The sequence below is a fragment of the Podarcis bocagei genome, assembly GCF_964188305.1.
Source record: "Podarcis bocagei genome assembly, chromosome: 14".
Lineage (NCBI taxonomy): Eukaryota > Metazoa > Chordata > Lepidosauria > Squamata > Lacertidae > Podarcis > Podarcis bocagei.
This window is the reverse complement of record NC_138139.1, coordinates 55,752,185-55,778,208: the sequence shown is the minus strand read 5'-3', so window position 1 is coordinate 55,778,208 and position 26,024 is coordinate 55,752,185. Positions and strand designations below refer to the sequence as shown.

General features: G+C 51.3%; 3 protein-coding genes and 1 long non-coding RNA gene across 7 annotated transcripts in view; 2 read left to right on the top strand and 2 right to left on the bottom strand.

Annotated features, from left to right (window-relative positions):
- Positions 1-94: 94 nt before the first annotated feature.
- SNRNP25 (small nuclear ribonucleoprotein U11/U12 subunit 25) lies at positions 95-5,555 on the bottom strand (the record flags this gene model as incomplete). The annotated part of the gene is made up of 6 exons (XM_081170784.1): positions 95-488; positions 1,445-1,507; positions 2,682-2,756; positions 3,896-4,001; positions 5,160-5,256; positions 5,334-5,555. 5 exons carry the CDS (start codon positions 5,553-5,555, stop codon positions 1,453-1,455), a joined length of 555 nt encoding a protein of 184 aa, XP_081026910.1. The 3' UTR covers positions 95-488; positions 1,445-1,452.
- On the top strand, positions 5,537-7,548 carry POLR3K (RNA polymerase III subunit K). The gene is made up of 3 exons (XM_081170788.1): positions 5,537-5,664; positions 6,487-6,574; positions 7,333-7,548. The coding sequence occupies exons 1-3, from the start codon at positions 5,554-5,556 to the stop codon at positions 7,458-7,460; spliced, it is 327 nt and encodes a 108-aa protein (XP_081026914.1). The 5' UTR covers positions 5,537-5,553; the 3' UTR covers positions 7,461-7,548.
- A 363-nt stretch (positions 7,549-7,911) lies between these two features.
- Positions 7,912-26,024, bottom strand: part of GTF3C1 (general transcription factor IIIC subunit 1) — a 39,764-nt gene continuing 21,651 nt past the window's right edge. For all 4 annotated transcript variants that reach the window (XM_081170728.1, XM_081170729.1, XM_081170730.1 and 1 more), the window contains 16 exons: positions 25,002-25,092; positions 23,759-23,953; positions 23,179-23,336; positions 22,868-23,010; positions 21,509-21,590; positions 20,348-20,460; positions 19,962-20,024; positions 19,657-19,750; positions 18,716-18,888; positions 16,926-17,213; positions 15,200-15,462; positions 13,814-14,097; positions 12,009-12,561; positions 10,408-10,447; positions 8,961-9,153; positions 7,912-8,205 (listed from right to left, as the gene is read on the bottom strand). In XM_081170728.1, coding sequence (XP_081026854.1) covers positions 7,984-8,205; positions 8,961-9,153; positions 10,408-10,447; positions 12,009-12,561; positions 13,814-14,097; positions 15,200-15,462; positions 16,926-17,213; positions 18,716-18,888; positions 19,657-19,750; positions 19,962-20,024; positions 20,348-20,460; positions 21,509-21,590; positions 22,868-23,010; positions 23,179-23,336; positions 23,759-23,953; positions 25,002-25,092 — 2,955 coding nt within the window. In that variant the 3' untranslated portion in view covers positions 7,912-7,983. The remainder of the gene's footprint in view (positions 8,206-8,960; positions 9,154-10,407; positions 10,448-12,008; positions 12,562-13,813; positions 14,098-15,199; positions 15,463-16,925; positions 17,214-18,715; positions 18,889-19,656; positions 19,751-19,961; positions 20,025-20,347; positions 20,461-21,508; positions 21,591-22,867; positions 23,011-23,178; positions 23,337-23,758; positions 23,954-25,001; positions 25,093-26,024) is intronic.
- On the top strand, positions 8,222-11,694 carry LOC308573647. Its single transcript, XR_014002151.1, has 2 exons — positions 8,222-8,901; positions 10,968-11,694. It is a non-coding gene; the product is annotated as an uncharacterized lncRNA (long non-coding RNA).

Sequence of the window (26,024 nt, the reverse complement as noted above, 5' to 3'; positions counted from 1 at the left end):
TCACCTGGGCTGCGCTTTCTGCAAGCTCCTCCTGGGTTTGGGGACGTTACCCCATTCTGCAAGAGCCGCTTCTCCAAATCACAACACGGCCGCCTCCCATTGCTCATGCACTTTATTGAAAGTCCAGCTAAGGCCGACGCCTCCAGCGGGCGAGTGTCTTTGGCTGGGCACTGGGCACCCGCTGCTGAGGTGCTGCTGTGTGGCTGTTGCTCCCAAATCCGCCCAGTTCACAGGCAGTCCACTCTCTTCAAACCTGGACTCACAGCTGCCTTTGCCACCCTCAGAGGAAACACCTTTGCCCTCCTGGGTCCAAAACGACGCCCCCCCCCCTTCCGGCAGCAGCGGTCCCTCGGGTGACTCAGTTGTTGACCAGTCAGAAGCAGAGCAAGTCTGAAGTGCTCCTGGGTCACAGCTGTGGCGTTCAAAGAGTGGCCTCTCCCCATTTCAGAAACGCCAAGCGGAGCTCACAGAGCCTCCCCAAAGGGCACCTGTAGGGGAAGACAAGGGCCAAAGGCTCCTTTAGGCCTGAGAAGCAGCTGCTGGGCTCTCCAAATATTTGAATGCAGCTGAATGTAGCTCAGAGCTTCTGCCCTTGAGCACTGCAAAACCTCACTGCATTCAGGTCCAGAGCGAGAAAACCTACACGCCCCCCTCCTGGTGAGGGTCAGGTTGGTTATGGGGGCCAAGTATGAGCCTTGTGGCTTCAGCATCTGCTCACAGCCAAGGCTGATGGACCTAACAAAACTCCCGCCCCCACCTGACAAAGCCACTAGCACCTTTCTCCAAAAGGCAGGCACAGCTGGTGGAGGGGGCACTTTCTGCCTGCCAGCTGCGGAATAAAACGATTTCCCAAACTGACCCCCAGATGCTCAGCTTAAAAGCACAACAATTTCCCCCCAAGAGCTTTTCACCATGCTGTAAACCAGGGGTCAGCAAACTTTTCCAGCAGGGGGCCGGTCCACTGTCCCTCAGACCTTGTGGGGGGCCAGACTATATTTTTTTGGGGGGCGGGAATGAACGAGTTCCTATGCCCCACAAATAACCCAGAGATTCATTTTAAATAAAAGCACACATTCTACTCATGTGAATACACGCTGATTCCCAGACCCTCCGTGGACAGGATTTAGAAGGCGATTGGGCCGCATCCGGCCCCCGGGCCTTAGGTTGCCTACCCATGTTGTAAACGGTCACTTCTGATACTGCCTTAAGCACATTACTGAACCTAGTTCAGTTCAGCAGTGCTGGTTTCCTTCTCAGCAAAGGGAATCTGTTCCTTGCCTGTCCAGGACATTCAATGGAACCAAAGAGGGAAGACTACCTCCCCCCCCCCCCAGCTTTCTCCTGCCGACAGCAGAGCTGCTGAGAGGCAGCCAAGCACGAGACGTGGGGCAGCAGTGGGGAACAGAAGACCCAGCAAAGAGGTCAGGGGTATTTTGGGACTTGCCTGGCAGCTCATTTCCGGAGCTTTTTCACGAAGCTGACTTCATCTCGGTTTCGGATGCCGTACCTAAAAATAGCGTCGCTCACGTTACACGTCTGCCAAAACACACACATTGCCGTCGTGACAGACCCACCCACCCTTCTCCCCAAGGGCCGAGGAACATCAGGGGAGCAGCTGGACCAAGCCACCGTCCCGTCTAGTCTAGCATCCTGCTCCCCACAGGAGCTCAGCACCCACCTACACACACACACACCCGCTTCCCACTGCTCACCCCAGGGACCACAGCCTTTGTCCACAGGGCCAACAGTCTTTCTTTATTTATTTATTTCAACCCCCCCCCAAAAAAATTTACAAACATCAAATTCAAAATCCATATTCATTTTCTAACATAAGCCTATTACCTAGATTACCTAAATTAAAATATATCTAATTGCTCTAGGCTTCCCTTTGCTATATGTAAATACAACACAATTAACAAATTACCGGTATATTATAAATGATATTATAGGTTCCCATATACCCCCCACTCCCCTTCACCCATGTGTAATCTCAATATTTTACTTCCATCTTGTGTTGTTATAATTTAATAATTATTCAATTGATTCTATTATTATTTTCTTGCTTACCCCTGCACGTTTTACACATTCTCTATTAACATTTCAATTCCGCAACCATATTCTTTCATGTATTGCTTCACTCCATCCCACCCTATAATTATTCTCCGATTTGAGTGGCCTCTAATAATTGCCAACAATTTTGCTATTTCTACAAACTCACAGAGTTTGTTTTGCCATTGTAACAGTGATGGGATTTTCTCCCCCGTCCACTAGTCTTATCTGCCAAGAACTTGCCCCCTCTCCTCTTGAAGACACCCGAGTGGGTGGCCAGCCCTGTGTTGCTGAATTCAACAACTGAGTTCTGCGCTGAATATTGAATATTGCTGCACCCCCAGCCTGCTCCTTTCTCCACCCTGAGCCTGTCCAGAGTCACAGCTTTTCAAACGCAATGTTTTATTTCTGGAGAAGAGAACAGCAGCCACACCCCCTTTTTTTGGGCTCTCCCAAGTCCCAGGGCAGCTGGTTTCCTGCCCTCGCCTGACTGCTGGGGCTCCTCTCCTTTCCCCGCACAAATCTGTAATGAACTCCAGCTGTGTTCCCCCCACCTTCCCTGGGACTCGGCCCCCAAATGAGGCAAGCTGGATGAGCCCCACCAAGGCCGGCCGGAGCCTCCCGTGACTCACTCTCTCAGCTTCTTCCTGTCGTCTGTCAGCTTCTCTGCGCCAAACGTTAAGCAGTATGTTCGCCACACGTACTTCCTGCAAGGGGAGGTTTGCTTATTTATAAAAATACTTTCTATGCCGCTTTCTCATAGTAATACAGCACAGCGGCTCACAGCAATATAAAACCACGCAGTAAAATTGTTAGGGAAAAATCTAGGTGTGAGGCTGCTCAGTCCCCCAGCTGGTCGGGCAGAGCCCGCGGGTCCCTGCGGAATAAAGGAAGGAGTCCAGCCAACCGGAGCAAATAGCTGTAGACCAAAGTTTATTGCGCAACAGGTTCAAAGAGGAATTTTGAACCCTGAGGATGGGGTGACAAGGACTTTTAAAACTTTCCCACCATATCCCAGAATACAGTGCATACAGCATCATTGCTACATCAGAAAAGGGGAGGGTTATACATGATTAACATAGGAGGAATGTGTTGGGGCAACAGGCGGATACAGGATATGTATTGGGAAGAACATTCTAAGAACCTACTATAAAGGGACAATAGAACTTGGGTTTGCATAGTCTGCCACCTGGGCAAGTCCGGAGGAGAGCTTTTGCCCAGCGATTGACAGCTATGAGTACAGCTATGAGTACAGCTATGAGTACGTCTATAGCAGGGACCAAGTGGCTTCCAAGTCCTTGGCCAATGAAGCAAATTGGCGGTGGAATGAAGGAAACTGGCAAAGGAGTTGATTTTATATGATTTTTAAAGCTAGGCAACCTGAGCCGTCAATTCGGAAGGATACCTTTATGCATAATATTTGTAACATTTAACAACTTTAAAGATGTGCCCCCCGCCGTAATTTCCGTAACAGAAATCATTTAACTTTTTAATGATTTTACTGTATGGTTTTATATTGCTGCACACTGTGGTGATTTACTTTTGTGATCCGGCGGTATATAAATATATTTAACAAGCAAGTTAAAAGGAAAAGAATTAAAAACAGGCGCCAGCAGACCATTGTGGTGGGGTGTACTTGTAGCCGCCTGCAGAGGCCTGGCGGAACAAAGCTTTTCGGCAGGCGTTTAAAGGTTGGCACAGAAGGTGCCTGTTAGCAGTGTGAGGGCGGAGGGCCAGTAGGTGGGAGCAGCCGATCCCAGGAGACTAAAGGCTAGCCCACCCGCCTGGGAGGGTCACACAGGAGGACCCCCCACCCGTCCTGGGCAGGAGGAAGGGCTCAACTCACCAGCTGATGTGCTGGACGCCCCCTGCCCGCTCCTGCTTCAGCTGCACAAACCGCTGGATGGCTTTCTTCAGGTCCAGGACGCTGGCATTCTGCACCACCACCACGGCTGCGGAGAAGAAGAAAGCGTCTCCGTCATCACCCCCCCAGGCTGCATCTTGCGCATCCCGCCAGGACCCAGGAGGTGCTCAGGACACTCTCTCTTCCAACCCCCCCCCCCGGGAACACCTTCAGCACCACCTGAGGGAGGGGCTTTGCAGGGCAAGGAAAGAGGCCTGGGGCGGTGAAGGGGGGGTGTCTCTCCCGAAGTGGGCTCTGTGGGGGGAAAAGGGCTGGAAGGGCAACCAGGGCCTTGCTGGCTTGCATTCTTGTATTTTAATATTTTGCTGGAAGCCACCCAGAGGGGCTGGGGAAACCCAGCCAGATGGGCGGGGTAACAACAACAACAATAATATTTTTTTAATATAATAATATTTATTAAAGTTTAATAAACAAATTTTAAACATAAAAAGGTAAAGGTAAAGGTACCCTGCCCATATGGGCCAGTCTTGCCAGACTCTAGGGTTGTGCGCTCATCTCACTCTAGAGGCCGGGAGCCAGCGCTGTCTGCAGACACTTCCGGGTCACGTGGCCAGCGTGACAAGCTGCATCTGGCGAGCCAGCGCAGCACACGGAAACGCTGTTTACCTTCCCGCTGGTAAGCGGTCCCTATTTATCTACTTGCACCCGGGGGTGCTTTCGAACTGCCAGGTTGGCAGGCGCTGGGACCGAACGACAGGAGCGCACCCCGCCGCAGGGATTCGAACCGCCGACCTTTCGATCGGCAAGCCCTAGGCGCTGAGGCTTTTACCCACAGTGCCACCCGCGTCCCTAATTTTAAACATAGAATACATAATACAAGAAAAGTTACAAAAATAAAAAAAATACACAACAAAACACATATTCAATAAAAACAGTTAACAAAATAGTTAATTAAATAATTAAATAAATAATAATATTTATACCTCACCAGCCACTCTGGGCAGCTTCCAACCAAATATCAAAAACAATACGGCGTCAGACATCAAAAACTTCCCTAAACTGGGCCCTAAACAGGTATAAAAAATAAAATAAATAAATAAATAAACAAATAAATAAAGCCACGGGGAGGGGAGGCTGGGGGCTCAGCCTAGAGTGGGAAGGGCCCTCGGGGGTCATCCATCCCACCCCCCGCGAGGCCGGACTGTGGGCGGGGCCAGGTCCGAGGGGCGGGGCGACGCCGACTCACGCATGGGGGCCTCGGGGGCGTCGGCTCTGCGCACGCGCACCGTCATGGCCTGGCCGTACTCGAGCGCCACCTGCGAGCCGATCTCCTCGGGGGTCACCTGACAAGGGAGAGGGGGCGGAGTCAGCGCCGCGGAGCGACGGGCGAGGCCGGCCCCGCCCCCTCCGGGCGGCCTACCTGCGCGGGGAGGTCGCAGAGCAGCGGGTCCCTGACGAGGCGCGCCAGGCCGGCCTGCCACAGCTGCAGCACCTCGGCGTGGGCCGCGTCCACCGCGCCCTCCTCGCCCGCCGCCTCCTCCTCCTTCGCCGCCTCAGGCGCCGCCATCTTGGGAGGGGCGTGGCCTCCGGGACCGGGCGGAAGCGGAAGTGCCTGGGCGTGGCTTCTGGGCGCGGGCGCCATGCTGCTCTTCTGCCCGGCCTGCGGGAACGTCCTGGTGGCCGAGGAGGGCGCGCGCTGCCACCGCTTCGCCTGCACCACCTGCCCCTACGTGCGCAACGTCACGCGCAAGGTAGGGAGGGGGTTCCCCCGAGGGAGGGGGGAAGGATGGGGGGTCTCCCCGCTCCCCCCCCCGCCCACGACCCCCCTTCTCTTTTTTCTTAACGGAGAAATCTGAGGGCTCCCTTGGACAAAAAGACAAGAGCGCCAGCCAGGAATCCCAGAGCAAAAGAGCAGCCAGGAGGCTTGGTCTGGATTGAAGACTGTGGCGACAGGACTCCCACCTGCCACCAGGTCGAACAAGATGGAAGAGAACCCAAACTTTTATTAGCTGCTCATCCCCATGTTACACCCCCCCAAAAAACTACATCACTCATACATCACGGTTACATCATGATTGGGGAGGTCTGGTGGCAGTGATGTGAGCATCCTGGACCCTGCCCCATGGTTCCCCTTGCCCTCCACCAAACACCCATCAAGTGGAACAAAAGAGATATTTACATTTCCCTGTTTCCCAGCCAAGTTCATCACACCCTTTTGTCTTCATCTGGGTTTGTGATTTCTGGAATGGCTACCGGTCTGGCACTCAGGTCTCAGGATGCCAGGAATTATCACTCAGGCAGAGGGGCTGCGGAGGAGCTGAGCTCACATGTCTATAGGAATTTCTGAAGTTTTCCCAGTGAGCCAGTACAGAGATACATTGATCAGTGAATTGTTACGTTTCGTATTCTGCAGCAGAGGCCCCCTGAATAGATAGGAAGAAACTGATGAAGTGTTTTGTGGGGAAAAGTTACAAAAGCGATTGTGCTGATTTTGGTAGTGGGCTGCATGTGCATGATACCTGGTGGGGGGGCAACCCCCCCAACCTATACATAAATTCCTGCAACACTTTCAGGTGACCAGCCGGCGCTACCCGAAGCTCAAGGAGGTGGACGACGTGCTCGGTGGGGCCGCAGCCTGGGAGAACGTGGACTCCACCGCAGGTGTGTGGGAAAGGGGGCCAGGGTCTCCCGGAGGGGAGTCGGGAGGGAACCCCAGGGGTCATCCAGGCCAACCCCCTCGCAGGCAGCGCAGGGATCGAGCTCTCCTCCTGGGTTTGACCTACTCTCCCCCCGCCTTACCTGGAGATGCTGCCGGCGGGGATGGAACCTGGGAGCCCCCTTTGGAAGGTGAAACCCATAATAATAATAATTTATTATTTATACCCCACCCATCTGGCTGGGTTTCCCCAGCCACTCTGGGCAGCTCCCAAAAGAATATTAAAAACATCAAACATTGATAACCTTCAGATGTTTTCTAAAAGTCAGAGAGTTGTTTATTTCCTTGCCATCTGATGGGAGGGCATTTCACAGGGCGGGTGCCACCACCGAGAAGGCCCTCTGCCTGGTTCCCTGTAGCTTTGCTTCTCGCACTGAGAAGGTTCTGGCTCTTGTGACTCTAATTTAAGAGGGAGCTCAGGAAGCTGCCTTCCGCCGAGTCAGACCCACCTGGCTCAGCGTGGTCAGCACTGGCTGGCAGCCACAGATCTGGAGGGTTCCAGGCAGGGGATCTTTCTCCCAGGCCCTCAGGGAGATGCAAAACAAGCGCCCCACTTGTCAGGTTGAGGGTCCTCATCATCTCCGGCCTTGGCCAGCCTGGGTGCTTGAGGCTGCAGGAGCTGCCCTCTGGCCCGGAGGGGGAGATGCTCCACCACCCACCAGGTCCTGACACCCTCTTCTTTGTCTCTCCACCCCCCCCCCAGAGCCGTGCCCCAAGTGTGAGCACCCACGGGCCTACTTCATGCAGCTGCAGACGCGCTCGGCCGACGAGCCCATGACCACCTTCTACAAGTGCTGCAGCGCCCAGTGCGGACACCGCTGGAGGGACTGAGGCCGCAGTGGAGCTGACTGGGCAACTGGGGTGCGGGCGTCTGCTACTTTGTACATAATAAACAGTATATATGAGAAAGAGCTGCAAACATGTTCTCTCATTCTCTATGCGCAAGGAGGGCAGTGAGGGTTGCATCCTACATATTTCGGAGCCAAAATGCACATCTGCTCAAAGGGACAAGAGGAATGGTTGGAGAGCTTGGTGTTTAGGGGAGCACCCTAATTTTTTGCAGTCATTTCTGCTACATTTTAGCAGGCTTGACCTGAGGTTCCACAGATGAAAGTAGCTTCTCCCACCTGAGAGGAGCCACTGCCTTGCCCACAGTAGGAGCCGTTCAGGTGTTTCACCTGCCTTCCCTGTGCTGCCACAGCACCAGTCTCTGCCACCGTCATCAGTATCCTCCCAGTTGTGTGTTATAGGGTCAAGCAAGAAGCTGAGAGTCAGGAGGAGGTACAGAAACGATCTCTTTATTAACAAAAGCACGCAACGACATTCACTGTCCTACTGTACAAAAGAGGCCTCATCACAAGGGAGCCATCTGCACCCACTTGTTCCAGTTCAGTTCATAGGGAAAGACTCTGCCCATTTTCAGGGTGCAATCAACAGTGGGCTCATAGAAGACGGCTGGCGTGCTGCTCAGTTTAGGGCTGCTGACCACCTCCTCAAGGGTCGGCTTCGAGAAGAGCGAGGCTGGTCTCTGCTGCTTCAAGTGGAATTTCCTGATGCAGCCAAGAGATTCAAGGCCCTGTAAAGCAAAGAGGGAAAATTAACACACACACAGAGTTACTGAACGCTAACCTTTTTTTAAAGTGTTGGGCGTAGGCTGTATTGAAAGCAGTGGTTTCATTGCGGGGGGCAAGTTGGACCCTCCAGATGTTGCTGGAATCCCAATTGGCCGTGCTGCCTGAAGCTATTGAGAGATGTACAAGCAGTTACGTCCGCCACTGGCCATTTAGCATTTTCAACATTTTAAGAAAATAGCGGCTGCTGATGGGCACATGTTAAGGTGGAGTGTGCCTCCTAAATGCCTTCCATATGCAGGAAGAGAACCGTGGCCTTTCCTGAGGTGGCTCCTTCCTTGCCCTGTGCCACCACAGCCAGGCTCTGCTCCCTAACAATGGTAGGAGTTTGGGTGGGCAGGTCCTGCTCTGCATCCATCAAGGGTGCAGAAAACCAGCGCTATTGTGCAGCTCCGTCTCCAAATCTCCTGAACAGGAGTTGCCAGAAAATGCCTAAGTGCTTTACTCTGGGCCTTGGAAGTAGGGTGGGAAACAAATGTGGCTAAATATATAAACTTCTATTTTAAGACAGAGGCTGGGACTAGCTGACTTCCAGCCTCTGCCCTGGGCCTGCGCAGATATGGCCATTCCCTTCTTTGCCACCAACTGTCACTGTTCTTGCATGCTGAGCCCTGGGAAAGGACACAGGCAGCAACATGCAGGTAAGCTGGAAACACCTGGGCAGAAGGGATCCGCTTTGACCCCAGGAGACCAAACATACCTGCAGAATTTCCAGAAGAGCCACCGGCTGCAGGACGCCCAAATAGTGGTGGCACAGAGCTGCTTCCGTTATGCCAGGCTTGGTCATGATGTGGCAGAGAACCCCCTCCATGATGCCCTTGCAGACTGGCTTGTTCAGGCTGCCGTCCACGATGCGCCACGGACGGCCGACAAAGCTGATGTTCCCACCAGCGCTGTTTTGAGAGCAGAGGTGCAAGGAGAGAGAGTGAGAGGAGCAGAACCACTGCTGGTATTGGCAAAGGGGACAGCCTCTCCCCCCATGAAGCAACCTGGCTCCTGCGACCATCATCTTATTTGTGTGCCTCTTGTGTGGGAAATTCAAAAGGCAGTAACATGAGAATGGGCCTTTTTGGGGTGGCTTCCTGCTTGACTGGCACATTCCTGATCTTTAGGCACCAGTCAAAAACTTCCCTCTATAATCAGGCCTTTGATTATCTGTGGCCTTTTAGAAGTGGGTGGGATGTTTCTAATTTATTTCTCTTCTTGGTTCTAATTATATGGGCTTTTGGGTTGGCTGGTTGGTTGTAAGTTGCTTTGGGCAAGGTAAAACGACAAACAAATAATAATGCACAGGCAAGGGCCAGGCCCCGCTGAAGGCTGCAGCACAGTGAGTGAGCAGATCCCAGCAGCTTTGGGTGGTCTGTCCCAGCCAGGCCTACTCGCGTCTCAACTTAAGAGCCAGAGGCATCTGTAAGACTGGTGCCAACCTCCTGGAGAACAACCCCCAGGGGGCAGGCTGGGTCTCCAAAGCAGAATACAGCTGACTAGAGGTCCCAGAAGTACTGGAATCAGCAGGAAGTCCCTCTCTGAAAACCCCTCACATCCACCGGCACAAGTCCTGCCCTGGCCACAAACGGAGCCTCGTTCCCTTTTGAGATCCTGCCACAGCAGCAGGAACATCTCAAGGGGTTTGTTGGGGAAAACCTGAATACCTGTTGTTTGCTTCTGAATACCAGTTTCCGCTTCTTGCTGGAAACGGCGGGGGGAGGGGGGGTAGTGCCCTTGGGCTCCAATCCTGCTTGCAGGTTTTCACAGGATCACAGAGCTGTAGAGTTGGGAGGGAACACGCAGCTGTCCCATACAGGGACGGAGGCTGCAACCTTGGTGTGGTCAGCATCAGGCTCTGATATTCCATTACAGTATCTGGTGAGAACAGGATGCTGCAGAAGGGCCATAGGCCGGATCCAGCAAGATTTTCTTAAACTAACCAATGGGGGAGTTGGGAGTCCCTAAAACTTTCTGAGGTGGGTGCACGTCCTGGGAATCAAGTGAATGTGGCCGCTAATGTCTTAACTGCCTCTGACTACAAAGTGGGTGTGTTGAAGCAACACCGAAGCCGCTCTAATCTAAGTTATGTTGTGACTCTTTGGACGCAGCTCTTCTCTGGCAAAGAGAATTCTCTCGTTTCATCTGATCTGCACACTCACCTTTCGTATTCTGCCTGCCACACTTTCCCCGCAGAACATCCTAGGGAAAAGAGCAGAAAGCACAACTGGCATCAGGAGCACAACAAGAGGGGTCCAGCCCACCTCCTCAAATTGCTGGGCTGCGGGACAACTGCATGGATAGTTTGGATGAGCAGCACAACCAGGAACAGGAAGCCCCCATGCAGGTGGAAGGGGCTTGGGGAACAAAAAGCAGCCACCAGGAAGGAGCAAATATTTTTAACCAATTTTTTTTTAAATGGAACCCCTAATATGGGATTTTGTATATAAATTTTCCCTCGGCTCTTTATGCTGGCCCATGTAGAACCAGCATGGATAGTTGGCCCCGGGGCATATTTGATGTTTTCTCCCCTTAAGGCCTTGATCTATAGGCTACCACTAAAACGAGGCTGTGTTTTAAACTGTATTCTAACCTATATTTTAATCAACTGTTGTTTTTAAAAATGTTTTTACTGTATTTTATGCTTGGTGTTAGCCGCCCTGAGACCGGTCTTGGCTGGGGAGGGCAGGGTATAAATAAAATATTATTATTATTATCGTAGAGAGAGCAACAGAGAGAGAGAAAATACTGACAAGGTAACAAGAAGATGGCAGGCCCTGTGGACTGGCTGGTGGTCTTGCCCCTCCATGGCTCTGCAGGAGCCCCATGACGTCAGGCACGCCAAAGGCACTGCATGGACGGGGACAGCCCTGCCTTGCAGGCCTTTCCCCACCTGGTCTGGGAGGGGGAGGCCCTGACTGACATGACTGACGGACTACAAAAGCTGTGGGGGTTTTGGGGTGCGGGGGAAGATGTCTTGTTGGTGTTGGTGCTGTTAAGTCTTTGTACCTTTATTTTGGATCTCATGGATCACGTGGAAATTGTGCAATTCGGTTGTGTACTTTTTAATGTCCAATGTATTTTTATGACTACTTTTCTAATGTTTGCAATTATTCAATTATTTAAATGCTGCAAGCCCTTCCTTCCCTCCCCCTCCCCTTTTTATGAAGATTACCCACTCTGGGATCCCACAGCTAATTCTCCCCTGGTCTCCTTGCTGGCCCAAATAGGACTAATTTAGCCAGCTAGCCCTGGTGATCCTCCAATGTTTATTGGATGGATTTCCTCCCTAAATTGATTTTTGGATTCTGAATTTATTGTTATTCACGTTTTATACTGTATTTTATGCTGTTTTTTGTTGCATCAATTAAGTGTTTTAAATTTGTTGTTAGCCGCCCTGAGCCCGGTTTTCTGAACCGGGAAGGACGGGGCATAAATACAATTTTTTTATTTATTATTATTAGAGCCTGGTTAAAACTGTGGAAAGGTGGAACGAGTGATTGATACAAATAAAATGGCTGATGGATTGCCTCTGCACAAAGGGCCTCCCTATTACTCCAACCCCAGTTGCTGGAGGGATGGGGGGGTCGTGCTTGGGGGCTTCACCGTGCGTTGCCTGGCTGGCCGCTAGGAGAAGAGGATGTGGGCCTGGATGGGGCTCCCTTTGGCCTGATCCTGCTGCAGGCTCCCACCAACCCATTCCTGGAGTTTCTCCTGCCTGCCAAGTGTGGAGAAGGAGCTCAGTGGGGCTCCTCACACGTACCGCTGGAGTCGCCAGGGGCTGCTTCCGGCTGCGAGACGGGATCCTTGCGTGGCTCCCTGCTGGTGTGACCACCACAGTCTTTGGCTTCCTGGCTGCTCAGGCCAGAGGCCTCTTTCCCACTGCCCTTCCCCACAGCGTCCATCCTGCAGCCTCGTATGGAGCCTGGCTCTGGTGCGGCAGTCCCTTCTTGCATCTCTGGAGTCCTTGCGCCACCAGGGCTGGCATTCAGGGCCGCAGGGCTGCTGGCTCCTTCTCCCGGCATGCTCTGGGTGCCTTGGGCAGCAGCTTCTCCATCCAGACTCTCCTCCTCCGTCTTCTGCCTTTTCCTCGCTGGTTCTTCCTCTGACAGAGCAGAAGGAGAAGCCCTGCTGAGCTCCGTCTCCCCTGACTCAGCCGGGTCCTTCGGGAGAGCAGAGTCTTTGCCTTGCAGGACTTCGGGGCCATCCTCCTTGAGGCGTACAGAGTGCAGGAGCCAGGGGTCGGCGAATCTCCTTGCCGCCAGCCGGGTGGTGTGGCCGCCGACTTCTAAGACATGCTCCAGGTCAATGAGGTCCTAAGGGGGAGAAGGAGACCAGGGCCACCCTCAAAGAGAATCAGAGCAAAAGCCTACAGAACTAGATCTCTTAAGGTCCATGAATAACCATAGTTTAGAGGTCCCGGGCCCTAAGGAAGTCAGATTATCCTCCCCCAGGGCCAGGGCCTTCTCAGTGATGGCTCCGACCTGGTGCAATGCTCTGTCCCATGAGACTAGGGCCCTGCAGAATTTAACCTCCTTCCGCAGGGCCTGTAAGACAGAGCTATTCCGCCTGGCCTTTAATTTGAATCCAACCTGATCTTTTATTTCCCTTCCCTCCCCCCCCCTTTTATGAAGATCACCCGCTCTGAGACCCCACAGCTAATTCTCCCCTGGCCTCCTCGCTGGACCAGTAGGACCAGTTCAGCCAGCTAGCCCTGGGGATTATCTAATGCTTATTAGATGGATTTCCCCTAAATTGATTTCTGAACTTTGAATTTTATTTTTATTCATCTTTTTACACTGTATTTTATGCTGCTTTTACAATTAAGTGTTTTAAATTTGTTGCTAGCCGCCCTGAGCCCAGTTTTTGAACCGGAAAGGGTGGGGTATTATTATTATTATTATTATTATTATTATTATTATTATTATTATTATTAATCTCTCTCCCCCATCACGTGGGGATCTCTGCAGTCCAAATGACAATTTGTGCTTGCCACATATGAAGGGGTTAAGACCCACAAAGTTGCAGAATTCCCAGACAGGACAATCTTTGAGGTCATATCCCCTACATACTGTGGTGGGGAAAGGAGTCAAAAGATCTTAATATTGCCTCCTTCCTGCTTGGCTCAGTCTCTTTCTTCTTGCCAAACCTTTGATGGAGCAGGATGTCTGTCCATTCTCCTCTGAGAGAAGATTCCATCTGGATTTTTAGAATGCAACTTAAAAAGTAGATTTGCCTGCCTTGTATTTGTTGCTGTTACTGCTGAAATCAAGGACAAGGCTATCTAAAGCACGTAAACATTGTTTTTACAGTTACCATAGTTTATTGCCTGATTCTTTATTGAGAAGGAAGGAAAATTCCAGCCTGCTTTCACAGTCTGGACAAAACAAAATTAAACTAATTTAACCTTAGTCTCTAGTTTCTGTTTTAAATGTCGCAAAGGGATAGTGACTTTTTAACTCTGCTAACCCAGCGTTTTAAATCCTACGTGCACGCAAGACAGGAAGGAGAACTGTCGTTAATAAGCCTTTCCTACCTGACGAAATCCACCCGACACATCGCACCCACCTGGAGGTACTGGGGCAAGAGCCGCTTGCGCTCCCCGCCGGCCACTTCGTAGTGCTGGAACTGCCTGGCAAGGTCCACCGTGGCCACCCCAAAGTGGGAAGCCTCACCAATGGCTCTGTAGACTTCCAGGGCGGCGGCAGCATCTGCAGGGCTGTAAGAGAGGTGCTCCAGGGACTGAAGAAGGTGGCCTGCCTGGCAGTCTTCTTCCTGGACACCAAGGAGTCTGGTGAAGGCGATGGGGAGGCAGGAGGCTCCGACGGGGAGGTTCTCCAGATCTGGTGGACCTACAAGCACAAAATGGGGCGGGTCAGGACAGAGGGAGCCCGGCAGGCCACCCTAGCTAGCCGCTCTGCCACATATGTGGGGGTCTGGTGGGATTGCTATGAGGAATGATGAAAAATGCAGCACACCACTGTGTCAGCGATGAAAGCCTTGCTTTGACTTGCGTCATTTGGCATGATTTCTGATTGAATCCCACAAGCCTCTGCACCTCTGCCCAATTTTCTTTCTCTACACCTGACAGGCACATATAAGCATTCTAAAACAGACTGGTTGCTTCACCAGGCATCCTCAGTACATAAAGATAGAAGGTCGCTTTGATGTAGCTTTTCTTAGTTTTGTTAATCTTTAGATACATCTTAAGGGCCAGGAACAGAGTTCACAAAGAGATGGTAAATACTCTTTCCTTGCCTGTCCTTCCTTTCCTGCCTGTTTATGACCTCCGGGGTTTGCTAAATGCATTCCTCCTTGATTCCTGTTTCATTTCCAGTGGTGCCTCGCAAGACGAAATTAATCCGTTCCGCGAGTCTCTTCGTCTTGCGGTTTTTTCGTTTTGCGAAGCACGGCTATTAGCGGCTATTAACGGCTTAAAGAAAAAGGAAACAAACTCGCAAGAACTCGCAAGACGTTTCGTCTTGCGAAGCAAGCCCATAGGGAAATTCGTCTTGCGGAGCGACTCAAAAAACGGAAAACTCTTTCGTCTTGCGCGTTTTTTGTCTTGCGAGGCATTCGTCTTGCGAGGTACCACTGTACTCTGAAACATGTATGCATGCTCCAAGTAGTCTTTGTAGTTAAAAGGATTTCTCTGATCTAACTTTGTCCCACATGGGGATGTTTTTGAAATGCTCAGAGGAAATCTGATTGGTTCTTACAAGCGCTGTGTTAAGAGTTTTTTTTGTTAATAAAAGGGACCTGGGCCAGGGTGTGGCGGATTATTATTGGCACTTCCTCCCAGAGTCTTGCTGTATTTTATTAATCAGGGTCCAAATCCTTCCTTGCTTTCAGAACGCAACACACACACAGGCAGCCCACGTCCTTCGCTGGCAGACGAAGCCGTCGCCTTGCCAGGGGGAAGGTGAGGAAGAGCTCCTCTGCCTACAGACTGACCTTGAGCCCAGAGGCTGTCCTGGGCAGGGGTCTTCCTCATCTTCACCTTCACTTGGCAGGAATTGACGACGATGTTGTCGGTGGGGCTCAGGTTGCGAGTGCTGACGATGCCGGGGGCATAGTAGCCTCTCATGAGGAGGTAGTTTGTGTGCGATGCCTGGTGGGCCTTCACCTCAATCTGCCGCTTGCTGGTCGCGTTCTCCTCCAAGTCCTCATCGTCGTCGTCCTCCTCCTCGTCCTCCTCCAGCCCCTCTTTCCCCAGGCTGCAAGGAGCAGACAGGATCCCCCCCACCCATTTCAAGGTCTGCTACATCAAAGGAGCAGCTGCTGCCACCGCCAGTCCAACCAACCCCCCTCGCCAGCAGCGTTTCCTGCGGGCTGCCCTCCTGTGTGGCCACGGGCCAGACACTATCTCTCAGCCTAACCTGCCCAGGTAGTTGTGCAACTCATATGGGAGGAAAGAAGAGCCACGTATTCCTCCTGGACTGATGTGTAAGATCTATTCATCCCCACCAATCTAAAGCCAAAAGCGGCTCTGGCACATTTGATTCGGGGTGGTATTCAATTTGCCATTTGTAGGTGTTCTTCGGGTGGCTGATTCTGCTGTGGAATCTACAGCTGCTCTGCCAAGGTCCCCTGCTGCCAGTTCCCCCAGCGGAGCCTCTGGCCAGCAAGCCGCCTGCAGCAGAGGTCGGCTCTCCACCCGGAGGACATTGTTTAAACAGTCCTGTGAACATCTTTCTGTGGGGTGGGTAGGACTTGTCTAAAACGTTCACCCAATGACATAATGGCCTTTTGCAATAAACACTGTTATACATTTTCTGTTTCGGTTGTTTCCATCTGTTCTAGTTTATCTACTTAATAATAATAATTTATTTATTTATTTATTTATTTATTTATTTATTTATACATTCATTCATTCATTCATTCATACCCCGCCCATCTGGCTGGGTTTCCCCAGCTACTCTGGGCGGCTCCCAATAGATTATTACTATTATTACTATTATTATTATTATTGTTATTATTATTATTATTGTTATTATTATTAATTATTATTATTATTATTATTATTAAAAAGAGATAAAACCTCAAACATTAAAAACTTCCCTAAACAAAGATGTCTTGAGATGTCTTCTAAAAGTCAGATAGTTGTTTATTTCCTTGCCATCTGATGGGAGGGTGTTCCAAAAGGCAGGCACCACTACTGAGAAGGCCCTCTGCCTGGTTCCCTGTAACCTCACTTCTTGCAGAGAGGGAACCGCCAGAAGGCCCTCGGAGCTGGACCTTGGTGTCTGGGCTGAACAATGGGGGTGGAGACGCTCCTTCAGGTGCACTGGGCCAAGGCCAAGGCCAATGAGTTGTTTTTGATCTTTTTGCAAACTGCAACCAACAAACATCACAACAACAACACGAGACAAAGGCAGCTCACTGATCTCGCTGCTGCTGCCTGAAGTGTGGAAGAGCAGCTATGAGCCTCTCCTTGCTCTTCTCTCTCCACATGTTCCCCATGTGTACCAAACCCCAGTCAATGGCCTCAGCAGGATTTCAAAGCCACCAGAAAAACCTCTGCCCCCTAGCTTAGCAGCTCATGCAGAGGCGTCAGGGAAAGGGGTTGAGGAAGAGCCCCAGGGCTGCCGCTGCTGTGCACCCCAAATGGGTAGGCGGGCTTCAGTCAACCTCCCCCCACTGCCACCCCCTTCCAAACCAAGTGCCAAGGCAGCCCCACCTTTTAATGACTTCGTTCTCCACCAGGGTGCTGTCCACCACCACAATCTGCTCTGGGATCATCACGTCCACAGACGCCAAGCCCAGGGAGAAGAGGGCCAGGATGGCGGCACAGTAGCCCCCAGGGCCGTCCAGAGGAAAGGTGACCATCTCCTCGGAGGCAAAGGAGTCGTCTTGGTCCTTGAAAGAGAAGCGAGTGGCTTGGTCCTGAGCTCCGGCCTCCTGGAGCTTCGAGAGGAACTGGTACGACTCGCTGCAGAGCATGGTGGGAAACCGCCACGTGAACACCCTGGAGAGAGAATCCGAGAACTCTTGAGTTGGAGGGGGACCCCAGGGGTCCTGCAATGCTGGAATCGCAGATAAATAATCTCCAGCAGAGGTTTCCAGCTGACGTCACGATTTATGGCGGTCAATCTCCACTGCCCTCCAGGGAATTTAACAATTATGCCCTCCCCCCTCGACTGAAGTTAAATGAACTTCATTTAAAATTATCTCTGGACTGGACCAGGAGTGGAAGGGAGCAATTCCGAATGAGAAGAGGAACAGCTACTAATTAAATCTGTCAAGAGGCTGCATTTGTGAAAAAGGATCTGTTTTTAGTTGTGTGCCGAGAAAGAACCCCAGAGTGGAATTTTAATGGCGGAGAGTGGACACATTATCTGGGAGTTATTTATAGCCGCCGCCTTTATGCAAGTTGAAGGACGGAGGAAGGAATGGAATGTACAAAGAAAGATAGACTCTCCCAGCAGACGAGGTCTGAGAACAATGCTTATGAAGGACTATACACATGAAATGGACCCTGGATTTATGAGAAACAAGAAAGGTGCTGTATGTAAGGAAGCAATAAAGGTCAGCTGTGAGAATGGACTAACACATGGGTAGGCAAACTAAGGCCCGGGGGCCGGATCTGCCCCAATCGCCTTCTCACTCCGGCCCGCGGACGGTCCGGGAATCAGCATGTTTTTACATGAGTAGAATGTGTCCTTTTATTTAAAATGCATCTCTGGGTTATTTGTGGGGCATAGGAATTTGCTCATTTCCCCCCCCAAAATATAGTCCAGCCCCCCCCCCAAGGTCTGAGGGACAGTGGACCGGCCCCCTGCTGGAAAAGTTTGCTGGCCCCTGGACTAACATCAAGAGAAGAATTAAAGAGGAAATGAAAGAAGGATGAAGTGGCTACATGAGGAAGTAATGGACGTATGTTTGCAATAGGAGGGAGAACTTACTGTACTATATCAAAGTAATTTGAACTAATTTGTAATAATCTGGAAAACCAAGAAAAAGAGGAAGAGGAAGAAGAATCATCATCATCCCTGGCAGATGGCTGTCCAAAGAATTTCCAAGGAAGGAGAGTCCACAAGGTCTCTTGGGAGTCCGTTCCTCTGTCGAACAGCTCTTACCGTCAGAAAGTTCTTCCTACTGTTCAGTTGGAATGCCCTTTCTTGCCACTGGTCTCCCTTGGGTGGGGTCCTGCCCTCTGAAGCAGCAGGAAGCACGAGCTTCCTCCATGTGACGGCCCTTTCTAGATACCTGAAGACGTCTCTCATAAAGGGCAGTCGCATGGAAGATGGCACAAGAGCTAAGCTACCTTGTGTTCCCCTGGCTGGACAAAGGGGTGGGCTCCCCTGTGCTCCACATGCCAGGCAGAAAGGGCCCAGGGAAGCCCCCAGGAAGGGCCGTCTGGGCTCCCCTTGGAGGGTGTGTCCCCCCCAACACAGCCTTGGTTCTCCTGGCTGCCCCCCCATCCCCCAGCCTCTGCTTTGCACTGGCCGCCTCAGGCAGGGCACTGACCTGTAGTAGCTCTGAGAGAGCTGGTAAGACATGGGCACAAAGGGCAGTGCCCGGCTCTTCTTGGGGCCCAGGCTGTGGTTGCCCCTCCGGCGGTTCACGAGGCTCCTCTTCTGGCAGTCCAAGAAAGCCTTGACCAGGAGGTCGTCCCCGTACTCCCGGTAGAGGCGGAAGGTCTGCGGACACCAACACACGCAGGGCAGCGAAGAGCTGGGAACGTCAGCTCTCCATTATAACATCTCTCAATGTCTGGTTGCTTTGGGGGAGGGTAGCATTTCCGTGGTATTTTCAAGCATCTTTTCCGGCCACGTTTGCCATTTCCAACATGCACAAATCATTTCGCCAGCATTTTGAAGTGCCTCCTAGACCTTTTCCTCGCCACGCTTACAACCTCCCTCCCTTTCCTGTTTACTGCCAGTTTATGACCTCGGGGGTTTGCTAAATGCATCCCTCTTTGATTCCTGTTTTATTTAGCCTAAAACATGTATGCATGCTCAAAGTAGTTCTTTGCAGTTAAACGGATTCCTCTGATCTGACTTTGACTTGTCCCACGTGGGGATTTTTTGAAACGCTCAGAGGAAATCTGATTAGTTCTTACAAACGCTGTGTAAGAGTTCTTTTGTTAATAAAAGGGACCTGGGCCAGGGTGGTGGCAGATTATTATCTGCACTTCCTCCCAGAGTCTTGCTGGCCAAGCCTTGTGTGTATTTTATTAATCAGGGTCCTGTCCTTCCTTTACCTTCAGAATGCAGCAGACTAGAGGGGCCACTGGCCTCATCCAGAAGTCTCTTTACAAGTTCTCAGGCGCCTAGACCAGCTGTCTTCCCACCTACTCCCCCAAGCATCAGTGTCCTCAGCAGATGCTCAAGCCCCAGTATGTTTCCTTGAGCCCCCAAGATAGGAGAGGGGACGCCCACACCTCCGCAGACCAAGGTTCTCTCTACCTGAAATGACTGGCAGGACTTCATCTGGTTGTCGGAGAGGGCCAGCGTGCTCTGGATCAAGTTCTGCAGCACCAGAAAGTGGATGTCGGCGATGCTGGAAGGAAAGAGCCTGTGTCAATCTGAAATCGGCCTTCGCGGCACAGATCCTTCTTTCTTAAAGATAAAGCCCGACTTCGGGGATGAATAAACCGCTCCACATCTTAGCAATGTGGTCCCAGCTTGGGAAGCTGGAATGGGGGGTGGGGTGGGGGGTGTCTTGGCACTTGGGGATACTGGATGCTTCTCCCCAGCCCACTTTGCCTCACCTGCTGAGCACATCCTCTTTCTTGCTTTGGGTCGCTTCATCTCCGATGGCCAGAACTCGGAACCTGGAAAAGGGCAAGGAAGGAGCCGCAGGGAGATCTCACCAAGGTGCATCTCCCTTTATCCCAGGGGTAGCGGACACCCACCCCAGGACGCAGGTGGCCCAAAAGGACCCCTGGGCCCCAACCCCAGAAAGCCCCTGCCAGGCTGAGTTAGCTGAAGGCAGTTTCCTACAGACCCGCCAGGGACTGGGGCAGATTCTGATGGGCAAGAGCCAGGTCTGCAATTCCCCCGGGCACACAGCAGGCTGGTTTCTCGGCAGACGGGCAGCTCAGCTCCCGCAGGGCCACCCTCTCAGACATCCAGCGGGGTTTGGCCAAGGAGATACCTGCGGAAAAGCTCCTCCAGGGTGTCTGGAATGGCAGGTCTGGGATTCCCCAGCGTGGAGCTGAACTTCTCCTTCAGCCTCTCCACAAATTCCTTGAACTCTTCTGCGCAAACCTTTGAGAAGAGGAGGGAGGGAGGTCAGTCAGATCTGAACAAAGCCTGGCCCTGGGAAACAGCAAGGCGGGGACCACACCCGGTTCCGTCTCTCAGGGTCGCCTGCATGAATGGCACCTGCACACTCGTCTGTTTCAAGGGTTCCTGTGGCAGGGCAGGGGCGGAAGGAGGGGCTGGGAGGAGGCTTGAGGTCTCCTGCCCCCCCCCAAAGGCCAAGAGGGGAAGGCGGCAGAAGAAGAACCAGTGGCTCTGGCATCAGCCCACTCCTTGCTGAGGGGCTGGCAAGGGTTGCCCATTTGCTACGGGGCCATGTTCAGGGTGTCACTGTTTGTATATGAAGCCCTTAACTACTTTGGACCAGATTCCCCATGAGATCGCCTTTCCCCATTCCACCGCGTCCCTCAGTGGAACTGGCCCTGTTACAGGTGACACAGAATTCCCATTCCACACCTGTAATAACTGGATCGTTCAGTGTGGCATCTACACTTTGGAACTCCCTGCCTACTGATATCACTGTACTCATTCTGGCATCTGCTCAAAGCATTCTTGGTTAGGCATGCCTACCCAGAGGCTTAGAAGCTGAGATATTCTTACTCTATTTTAACTTTTGCACGTTTTAAAGCAGGGTTGTGGTTTTTTCTTGAGTTTATTGTTTTATCTTCTTGTAAATCTGACTCGCCTGCTGCCTTCATTGCATATCCTTAGATGTCAGGCAAAAAAGTTCCTCTACTCCCAGGCCTTTTAAACTGGGTGTGTGTCTTGTTTTTGTTTGTTATTATGGTATGTCTTGTTGTGTTTTATATTGTAAACTGCCCTGTGATCTTTGGAAGAAGGGTGGTATAGAAATTAATGATGATGATGATAAACTGCTTTGAAGTTTTTTACAATCGAGTGTTATATGCAACTAAAGAAAACAATTCAAGGTTGAAGGGGAATGGAGAAACCCTCCCTGGAGCTGTGCTCAGCATCTCTGCCCATGCAGGGCAGGGCCACTTCAGGCCCATCCTGGGGTGTATGGACCCAGAGCCCCACACCTGCCCCTGCTCACCTTGGGGTCCTGGTAGTTGCTCTTCCTGTTCATGAAGTCGTCAATCAGAGTCCGGTCTTGGTAGACTTCAGCCAGGCAAACCCTGAGGAAGACACCCCCCAGTTTAGCCCTGAAGCTGAGCCTCCCTCCGAGAAGGCTGGCTTCTGTAGAGCCACAGAGGCAACCAAAAGGGGGCATCCCCTGGCACCAGCCTCTGCTCCCCAAGGAGGGATGGCTGGCTCTGTTCGATGGTGATAGGGAAAATGTTGGTTCTCAGAACATCGCCTCACGGGAAGAGCCCTTGGCCACAGCATCCCTGTGTTCTTAGCACATTCACATTCCCCGCTCATAGCTGGGGAAGAGGAACCCCAGGAGGGAGGGAGCCCTGAAGGACGCCCTGAGAGCAGGGGAGGCAGCGAAGGACAGAACACGCCCCGCCCCCCGACACTGGGACACGGAGAGGGCCTTCTTGGTGGTGGCTGCTCCCAGGCAACTTGGGAACTCCCTGCCCTGAGAGGCCAGACTGGCTCCCTCCTTGCTCTCCATCCGTTGGCAGGTGAATCCCTTTTTGTTCCCACAGACATTCGGAAACTGACCAAGGGGCTGGTGCTGTGATCTTTTCATTGCAAAGATCTGTACATTTTAATAAGCCAGTACATATCTATATGTATCCTGCATAGATGTTTTGATGTTTTATTGTTTTCTTATATCTGTTGGAAGCTGCCCAGAGTAGCTGGGGCAACCAAGTCAGAGGGAAAGGGTACAAATATTAAAATTACTATTATTATTAGGTTTTTATTATTATTAGGTTATTATTATTATTAGTAGTAGTAGTAGTAGTAATAGTAATAGTTTTTAAATGATTGCTTCCCCACCCCCTGGTGATTTTAGCTGTTTCTATTTTAGCTACGAGTTACCTTGAGTCCCTTTATCAAGGAAAAAGGTGGGATAGATATAGATAGATAGATATAGATATATAATAATAATTTCAAAGCCGCAGCAGCCTCAAAAGCTCAGAAAGAGCACTTATTAAACGCTTACCTCACCACCAGAGGGTGATAAGAGGATTAACAATGAAAGGTGGGTGTGACTCCATTTGGTCTCGGTCTATATCGTTTATTAACAATAAATGGCACAGACATCTGCCCTCTGTCTCAGCTGCAGCAGCCACCGTGGAGAAATCCCCTTACTGCTTTAGACTGAAGTACACCCCGAGGACAGCTGCTGAATTTGTAATGTAAAAAGGTTTTCCAAGTTTGTGGACGACTGCATGCAAGACTTAATTTCTGCACGTTATTTGTCTTGGGAGACAACGCTCTGCATTTGGTAACTGCTTTCAAAATTTCCAATAGAGCTTATGAAATGAGGAAAGCGCCTCACTTGTAGTTGAGGTAAGTCTGGGGGTTCTTGACGATGTAGCGTGCCCTCCGCCCCACCGAGTGGCACGTCTTGTCCAGCGACTCCTCGAAGTTGCTGTGCATGATGTCTCGCACCACCTGCCAGGGGACAAAGGGCCCCTTCACCTGCATAGGAGAAGAGAAAGGAGCCCCCGCTCAGTCAAGGCCAGGATCCCTGGACCCTTTGCACACAAGCCCAAAGCCCAAAGCCGCCCCCCCCCCCGTTCTCCCCACTTGCTGGCTGCCAAGTCGCCCCCTCCCAGCCTCGCTGCTGAGATCAGCTTCCCCGCCCACCTTGGCATTGAGGACGTTGCTGGCGATCCGGCACAGCATGAGCAGGCTGTCCTCCTGCACGGTCCACGTCACGCGCAGGCGGGTCATCCTCTGCAAGGCGCTCTGGTCCGCTTCGTCGTGGTAGCGCGGCTTTTTTCTCTTCACGCCGGTGCCCCCCTCTTAGAAAGGAAGGAGGTAACTTGTGGTGAGCGAGCAGCTCGTGGCTCTGCCTCTCCCATGTGTGTGCGTGGGGGGGCAGGTGGGCATCCCAGGCCCACTGCTGTGGAAGACCAGGGCACAGCCACTCTGGCCCCCCTGTGCCCAGCAGACCCCAAAGGCAGACAGGAGGATTTGCCCCAAGTCATTAGGAGGACACTGAGCTCTCAAAGGAAGAGGAAAATCCAGCCTACAACTCCCATGATCCCTAGCTAGCAGGACCAGTGGTCAGGGATGATGGGAACTGTAGTCTCAAAAATATCTGGAGGGCCGAGGTTGGGGAAGCCTGATCCAGATCAAAATGGCGCTCAGAGCCCTAAGTGGTTTTCGGCCAGCGAGTGCCATGCCCAGCCTGCTCCCCCAGCCCCCCAGTGAGGTAGGCCACCTCTTTTCTTCCTCCTTTTCCTTGTCTTCTTCACCGGCTCCTTCTTAAGCCGCTTCCTCTTCTGGCTCTTTCCGCCCCTCACTCTCTGGCTTCTGTTCAGCGTGGTTTCACTTTCGACCTCCAGGTCCTCCTTCTGGACCGCAGGATCCGCACCCAGCAGCCCATCTCCCCAAAGAGAGCTGCCACCGCCGCCACCTGGAAACCAACAAGGAAATCCTGCACCAGCAAGGAATGCACAGCAAACACACACGCAGGCACCGCCTGTCTGGCCAGCAGCAAATTGGGGAGCAGCAGGGAGAGAGGGAGGGGCTTTTGCGGGCCCCAAAAGCATGGAAGAGGGAGGCAGCAATTGGAAATGTCAACTGCCGGTCTAAAGAGACTCTCCCAGGCGCATGCACGAGAATTGTGACCCTGTCTTGCACGCACGCACACACACACACAGCTGTTAAAAAGTCTTAGCTTTTGAGCTGTTGCGCTATTTGAGCTACTACTATTTACTTATTTATGTATTACCTGCCCTTCACTCGAAGGTCCCAGGGCAGGTTACAACATTAAAACAAGTGTTAAAAACACTTTACAACAACTTGCGATCACCAAAGTAAGGTGGGTGCCAAAAATATGCGCCTCAGGTGTAAAAAGCCAGGGTAAAGAGATGCGTCCTCAATATCCCCCGGAAGCTGTACAGTGAAGGTGCCAGGCGCACCTCCGTGGGGAGGGAGTTTGCCATCTCAGGGGCCACCACAGAGAAGGCCCTGGGCCACCACCCGCTGAGTCCCTGAGGAACTACCGAGAGCCCTCTCTGCCAATCTCAGCACCCGGGGAGGTCTGTAGGGAAGGAAGTGGCCTACGGGTATTTGGGGCCTGAGTTGTTTAGGGCTTAATTTGATCTGGCTTCTCCTGAGAGGGGCAGTGGCAAACCACAGAAATTGCTGAGTGGCTCAGAATCACCCACTGGAGATCTTCAAAAGGAGCACCAGGTGCCGCCAAAATGTCTCGGTGCAATTTAGGAAGAAGGTCAACCTGCATCTAAGTCTCCACTTCCCAGCTCCGCAAAGTGTTTTTCCGCAGGAAGGGCTGCCCAGGACAACCACCTCTTTGGACCTGTACCAGCTTCACAGCTCCCACAATGGCCACACGAAAGCTGGGTCGTCCCCCCGATTCCCCTGGAGGAGTAGGATCAATGCACAACCATCTCTGTGCCCCCCACCCCGGACACACACAGGGGAGCTCCCAGTCCCATTACCTCTTGTGCTCAGCGGCAGAGAGCGTTTGGTCAGGAAGGTCTGCAGTCTGACCGTGTGCCCAGCTTCAGCAGCAGCAGCAGCAGCGTTCTCCTAGCGGCAAAGTACACAGGTTACCAGCTATGCAAAGGCCGCAGGTGGTTCAAGCTCATACTAGAGAGAGGATTTTGCTTCCTAGCCAAGCTCGGCTGCATCTGGCAGTCACCTGCAAAGCCTGAGCGCCACACCTGCGTCCAACGGACCAAAAAGGAGCCATTCCTGACAACCGCGGAAAAGCCCTGGGAGCAGGGTTGATTAAAATAAATGGTTTTTAAAAATCGGATTTTTAAAATTTTAAATTGTATTTTTAAAATAGAATGGTTTTGAAGGAAAAATCTTTCTAAAGATAGTTTTCTGTTTAAGCTACCTTATAGTCCAAAGGCTATTCATCAGGAAATAAGGATTTGTTTTCCATTTTCATGTGTGCTAAAACTCAGTCTAAGTTTTTTTAAAACAAATAAACCTGTTTAACCACATCAGTTAACAAACATGGATACATATGCTATAATGTTACTGCTTTAGTTAAATAAATTGTTTAAATTGTTATTATGGAAATGATTATTTTTCTCCTTCTAATAAAGTACAGCAGAAATGTTGTCTAAATATAAACAATAATTTCATAATTATCTGTCTATGTATTTCTAATAGTATAACCGTATCAGTAAGTTTTGATATAACTGTAAAAACTACTCTGAAAATTTATTATTCCAAAAATGAAACCTTCATCAGGTTGTAAATATTAAGATTACACCAGCAAGAATGAGTCTTTCTGTAAAAAAAAAAAAGATTTAAATCAAGTCTTACTGACTAGTGACTTGACTTAAATTGTGATTTAAATCGATTTGATTTAAATCAAATCCACCTGGGAGTGAACAGGAGGGACGAATCCAGGTGGCAGCACCGGAGGAAATGTGTGGATTTGGCGTTGCATGTGGCTGCAGAGTGAACTGAGGGCTTCCTACACAAAGCAGGTTCTTAAGACAAGC

Bases quoted from the DNA above. Each gene is read 5' to 3' on its own strand.
- POLR3K (XM_081170788.1), top strand. From the start codon at position 5,554: ATGCTGCTCTTCTGCCCGGCCTGCGGGAACGTCCTGGTGGCCGAGGAG. The intron at 5,665-6,486 runs GTAGGGAGGGGG...CAACACTTTCAG, and splicing joins TGCGCAACGTCACGCGCAAG to GTGACCAGCCGGCGCTACCC. The intron at 6,575-7,332 runs GTGTGTGGGAAA...CCCCCCCCCCAG, and splicing joins GAACGTGGACTCCACCGCAG to AGCCGTGCCCCAAGTGTGAG.